Raw genomic sequence first — 6,505 nt, 5'->3', positions numbered from 1 at the left:
CTCTTAGTATACAAATCTCCTTGTTTGAATCAACAATTACAACAAGAATGACAATGAAGAAAAAACTGAGATTCAAAAACCATTTTATGGCATATGGAGATTCGAAGAGAACTTCTACATACCTTAAAGCTGATTGCATAATATCGACTACTCTCACTAAGGGGAATATTTTAGAGTTCGAATGTATGTAGTGAGGAGTCGAATTGGTCAGATTTTGTAAAGTGTCGAAATCAACATGACTTCGAAACCCTATCAATTTTACAAAGCATTTTTATTTCGATTCGTTAATGTTTAGTCCTTGTAACTTTTTGTAAGTCTGACGTATCTTATAAATAGGGTTGGTGCATAGAGTAGAGGAAGATTCGAAAACTTGTAGAATTTCTCTCGTGTACTCATTCAGACTAATCGAGCCAAACAACCATTATTTATATATGTATTCATATACTTCATTGAATGTCTTAATTGTTTGTGTTCGTAATCAATTCTAACACACTTCAACAATAATGATCATTGATCTGATAACCGTCTCTATAGGTTACCTATGCAACAATCAGGGACCAAGTCTCAATCTATAGGTTGAAGTACTCAATTTAACCTGAAGTCAAACTTGGTCAACTTGAATGGTTAACAGTCAAAAAGTCAATGGTCAACTTGATTCAACCTAGGCTCAACGTAGCATGCAACTCTATGTACCGCATAGAGCTCAAGGTGGCGAGATGGGCAAAATCAACGCTACACCCAGCATAAGGCAATTTACGCCCATATAGCCACCTGATGACCAACTTAATTATTAAGTCCTTAAATCAGAAGATTATCTCCTCATCCTTTTGAATCTATAACAAATGGCCATCTTAATGGATAAAGTCTCTGACTTTATCCATTTGCATGGTCACAAAGAGCACACAATCAAAACTTTGGTCCATAAAGTTGTCTATTGCTCAAGAACTCATGTATGGATGAACAACAGTGACCAAGCTCTCATTTTTATGACTTAACCACCCTAAAAACATCTAGAAATGATACTCTAATAGTCCGGAGTAGCTCATACTTATATAAACCATGGTTATAGGGACAAAAACATGAAATTCTTAAGGATAACTAGATCTAACATAAAACAACATCAAGGTAGAAACTTTATACCTTCTGGAGATGGATGAATGGATGGAAATCTCGGATCCACACTGATTTGTGCTCCTAAGTGGTTCTAAAATATCCTTTTTCCTTCAAAAGGGAACACAAAGCACTCTAAAAGCTCAAAACTCACAAATGGTGATTAGAGTTTTCAAGGAGATCGTTTGGGAGGGTTGATAAATAAGACCCCACAAACTAGTCAGTTATTTAACGAACCATGATTTCACGTCCAAGTTCAGGCCTGCAGGTTGTAGTAACAACCGCTTCATATGTTTTGTCGTGCTACAATTAAAAGAATAATTAATTAGCCATTTTTGTATGTATGTTCCAGAGGACATTACTGAATACACATTTTCGGAACATAATTCCATACTAAAATTCCGGACATAAATTTCGTAATGTTCATTATATTCCGGAGGTGTTCTTATTATTGCGGACATGTTTTTCAAATTCTAGACATGTTCCGGACTAATGAAAATGAAGCTTTTGGTGAGAATTTTTGATGTAGCATATATATATAATTGTCTTTAAACCAATAAAATTCAAAGGAATGCTAATAATCTCTATCTGAATGCATAAATTATATAGTTTTTAACATATAATCTAAAATAAAGACATAATTATAAACATAATAAAAAGTTACATATAAAAAATGCATCTCCTCACCGCTATCTAATGGCGTTTTCAGTTTTGGTGGTGTCTGGAATGCTGGTAATCCGAAATAAGAGAGTTCGAAATGAAATCCGAAACAAGTTAAATGATATTTATAGTGGGGGGCATATTTCCGGGTCGGATCCATTACCCATAAATGCACCGAATACAAAATCGGGTCCGAAATAACCCAGTCCGGACCGAGTGATCATTTTGCAAAAAAAAAAAAAAAATTATTATTATTAAAACAACATTAAAAAGTGGTTAGATTACTCAATTTCCCATATGTTAGTTTACAAAAATTTCTTATTAACAAAGAGTCGTAAGCTAATTAATGCTGTCCTCTTCACTTCCTTATAGCAAAAGCTGGAAGGCTAAGATCGCAAAGGTATTTCAAAATCAGGCGTCATCTCCACTCTCCAGCCACATAGGGCCAAACCAAAAACATTAAGAAAATGACACTCAATTTTTTTAAATGTTAATATAGAAAGCCTAAATGGAAAAAGTAACAGTCTCATATTTATATATAGCTTATAGCTTAGCTTACCAGATTAAGTCAAACCACCTGATGAAAACAAGGTTGTTACAATTGCATAAATGGATATACAATATTATCTGAATATTCACAAAATTCAGGTTTCTAATCTCCAAAAAATCTCTACTTATTTATCCATTAGACAAAGCTCTGAACTGGAGCTGATAAGTTGAGCTCATGTGCAGCCTGGAAGAAGTCTGCAGCTTGATGCATCAAACCTTCCTTCTTGCAGATCAAACCAAGGTTAAACCAGGCTTCATGGTTTGTAGGTTCTAACCTCAATGTGTTCATCAACAAGCTTCTTGCAATTGGAACTGTGTGGGTCCCACTCCCACTCCCACCCATTCTCATTAGGGTTTCTGCTGTTGAAATTAAACTTGGGACATAATCCGGTTCTATTGATAGTGAAATTGAGAACGCAACAAGTGCTTCTTTGTGTAAAGATTGAGCTTCAAACAACAAACCTGTCACAAAAGGCTAAAATGGTCAAATATAAACAATCATTTTCTAGACAAAAAGGGTAAAGTGGTCATTTACTATCTCAGTCCATGAAAGACACAGTCTCTCTTCATATAGTAGTTCAATTACCACACAATAATTATGATTTCAGATATTGTGTTCAATTTGAGTTGTAAATATATAACTGCATTTATTTTTATCAGAAAGACATTATTTAAGTATTTACAATTTCATTTTATGACAGTTCTCAAATAAACAGTCATTATTGATTCAGCATTGTTTCTGGATAAAAGGGTAAAATGGTCATTTACTCTCATTCAGTCCAGAAAAAAGTCTTTGTTCATATAGCAGTTTAAGTTATATTTATATATAAATCCATTTGTATCAATATTTATCAAAAATGAAAGTATTTCAATTTTTTTTAGATTGTTTGCCATTTACAATTTACAACAGTTAGCATCACTTCTAGACAAGAGGGTAAAATGGTCATATTTTATTTTCATACAGACATCAAATTAGACAAGTAGCTGATGAAATAATGAACAAACCTGTAGAATGCCAAGTTCGAGGGTAGTAGAATTCCTTTAACTTTGCTTTCCCAACACAAATTTCAGCATCAGAAAAAGACTCCAGCTTTGTGTAAATATTTGCTAAATCCAACCAAGCTTCCATTTCCAATTTCCTCTCACTTTCCTATTTAAACAATAATAAATTAATAATAATAATTCTCCTCAATTCAGAATCAATTACCTTGATTTTTATCAGGAAAACAAGAAGAACAGAAATAAATATATTCATACCTCAAAATCCAAGTTGACTTTTTGAAGTTCGCCATGTGTCTGAATCAATGATAACAAAACCTTGTAAGTTTCTATGGCTTGTTTAGGCTGTTCTTGAGCAATCTGAAGAACAGCTTTCAGTCTAAGCAATTCCAATTGGTCAACTCTTCCAGTTTCATCCAAACCAATGTCAACAATCGTCTCAGAATCTTCAAATCTTTGTTCACCAGATACTATCAAAGCCAATAACTTGAAACCCTTTGCTGAACTCCCACAAATCATGTCAGAATACATCATAATCTTTTCAAATGCAGCTTCCAAGTTTCTCTGTATCGCATTTTCTAATCCCAAATTAAATAAAACTTCTGGATCATCATTAAATGTAATTGAAGCAGCAGCTTTATTCAGGGAGCTGATAGATTCTTGATTGTAAACCACTCTTTCTGAATCCGAAAACGAAACCCTAGCAGCGTTTCCATAACAAACTCCAAGAAACTTGTGAGCGATACTTTCAAAATGTCTGTTTTCAATTTCATCACCCAATTTGATCACTTTTCTAGCAAAAGTTATACCTTCATGGGAATATTTAGGATCTTGAGAACATAATTTTGCTCCCAAAAGAAGAGAAGGGAGATGGGGTTTTGAATTTGATTCTTCTTTAAAAGACCCTGAAATTTTCTTTAAAATGTTGATGGCTGATTCGATTTTACCAGCAGCACTGTAGCAAAGAGCAAGAAAAAACCATCTTTCGATTCTTGTATATGCAGAAGGAAGAAGCTGTTCGATATGAACAGCTAAACATTCGAATTGGCCACATGTTGATAATGCGAAAGTTAAATGGCTTATGATTTCAGGGTCCCATTTTATTTCTTTACATGATACTTTTCTCATGAGTATAAAAAGCAAAATCAGTGCTTCTTCTGTGTTGGATTTAGGGTAAGGTGGGTCCCATGGTTTGGGGTGGGGAAGGGTTGCTTCTACACCTCCGTATAGTAATATAGACGCTAAGTCTTTTTGTAGGGTTGATAATCTTTGTGGGTCTAAATTCCACGAGTTAACGAGTGCCCTTCTGTATGCGATTATGGCTTCATTTAATAACCCAGCTTCTATCCATAACTTTGGAAGCAATTCCAATGCTTTGTGAAACATTTCCTGTAATTTGCAATCTTGAGCTATGGAATCAGGGATTCCGTTAGGTAATGCTGATTCAACTATGTCCAAAATCATCTTGCACTCCTTTGCAGCTTCTGATAAAACAAATCAAATCATATTAGTAGGTAGAAAAGAAGTACTATTATGATCTATGAGTATCAATGTGTCATACCTTTAAATCTGCCCATCTCTTGCAGTGATTTTGCTTTAAGTAGGATCGCTTCAAGAAGCAGACTCACAGAATGAAGGGACATCACACCTACCACACTATTTTCCCTTTTGGCCTTGGAATTTCGTTGCAGGGTTCTGTCACTAATCGCCCTAATCATCCTTGGAGACAAGCTTCTGATGTCGATTCCATAGAAAACTTGAAGTGCAGCATCAAAATTGCCTCTCTGGTACTCAAGTCTACCCAACAAAGCTCTGGCTTCCTTCAGTTTCATGTAACATGTCATTCATATACACACATTTTTACTCAATTCCACACAAAAATAGCTAGTATAAGGGAATCTGAAACATAAAATTGAAGAGATAATTTCACCTCATAGTTCAGCGAAAGGGCTTCTTTAAGGGTGGATTCAGCTTCATCCACTTGAGCATCTTCGAATTTTGAATCCCAATCTCCAGTGCCAGTTCGAGAGGAAATTCCACTAGCTGAGAAATCCCTTGTAGCCAATGATTCCGGTGACCGAGAAATTGGCTCTTCTACCTTAAATTGCTCTCCCGAACAAGCACACAACATATTTCAGCTTTATCTGTTCTATCGATGTTTGGAATGAATTGGTTTCCGCTTGTTATATGAAACTATTTACGAATGTAACGTCCCAATTCGCTCATTTGTTCCACCTGAAAATCAATTGCACACAGAAATTTTTCAGCGTAAAGCAATTTACATCTCATAGTTCATGTTGGCATTTACATAAACACATTTGGGACTGGAATGAATAATGCACCTAATTCGTGTCATATAAGCTTGGATCAGAAAAAATTGTAGTCTAGGGCAGTAAAACAACAATGGAGATCTGATAGATTGCAGAAACTAACAAGTCCTGCAGCAAATTAATACTTAGAAACAACGCACGAAACAGGAAAACGTTTAGAAAAATGTGAAGACTAGACAGAACAGAAGGAATTGGAGGAAGAATAGAGATGATGAAGGAAAACGACTAACAGAAAGTGACAAAGTTGCTAGAAAACAAACAAAGCCCGAAATGACGGGACGAGCGAGAGAAACAAGAGTTGGCTAGAGCTTAGGAAGTACCACCCACGTAAATCACCATTAACGACGTGATTTTCTAGTGCTTTAACTGTGTGTTAATATACATGAAAACACATTTAAAGGAGCTTCATCTTACTGGTTTCCTGGTTTCCTTGAGGTTAAGATGACAACAATTATGAGTAGGCTTTGACATTAGTAACACGAATCGTGAAATGAAGAAGATGAAGTGATAAAGAGATCTGAGATAATTAGTTTTTGAGTATGATTGAGAGTGATTGTAACATGTGGTTGGTATGGGGAAGAAAGTGGGGAAGGGTCGTACCACTGCTACTCTAGTGTTCCCTCAATGGTCGATTTCAGTTTCTAGTTTCAAAATTTATTGGATTCTCTGTTTAATATTAAAAAAAAGACAAAACTTCAAAAATGGTCCCTATGGTTTTTGAAATCTGAAGTTTAGTCCCTAATTTATAAAAACATCACAGATGGTCCATGTGGTTTCAAAACTTTTAACAAATGGCCCTTTTCGTAAACTTCGTTAGCTTTTGGCCGTTAAGTAAAGGGCAATTCTGTTATTTCACT

At 35.2% G+C, this 6,505-nt stretch overlaps 1 protein-coding gene across 4 annotated transcripts; it reads right to left on the bottom strand.

Moving 5' to 3' along the window:
• Positions 1-2,279: 2,279 nt before the first annotated feature.
• On the bottom strand, positions 2,280-6,276 carry LOC111893143 (protein NPGR1). 4 transcript variants are annotated; one of them, XM_023889208.2, is made up of 7 exons: positions 5,879-6,276; positions 5,661-5,756; positions 5,249-5,553; positions 4,880-5,138; positions 3,577-4,802; positions 3,325-3,469; positions 2,280-2,781 (listed from the first exon to the last, which is right to left on the bottom strand). In XM_023889208.2, exons 3-7 carry the CDS (start codon positions 5,447-5,449, stop codon positions 2,456-2,458), a joined length of 2,157 nt encoding a protein of 718 aa, XP_023744976.1. In that variant the 5' UTR covers positions 5,450-5,553; positions 5,661-5,756; positions 5,879-6,276; the 3' UTR covers positions 2,280-2,455. The 4 variants fall into 4 exon arrangements, with proteins under 4 accessions (XP_023744976.1, XP_023744977.1, XP_023744978.1 ...); XM_023889209.2 differs by having other exon boundaries at positions 5,969-6,276; XM_023889210.2 differs by having other exon boundaries at positions 6,063-6,276.
• Between the last annotated feature and the right edge of the window lie 229 nt (positions 6,277-6,505).

This window comes from Lactuca sativa, chromosome 4 (assembly GCF_002870075.4).
Source record: "Lactuca sativa cultivar Salinas chromosome 4, Lsat_Salinas_v11, whole genome shotgun sequence".
NCBI lineage: Eukaryota > Viridiplantae > Streptophyta > Magnoliopsida > Asterales > Asteraceae > Lactuca > Lactuca sativa.
Note: the sequence above shows the minus strand (reverse complement) of the source record. Positions and strands in the feature narration are given on the sequence as shown.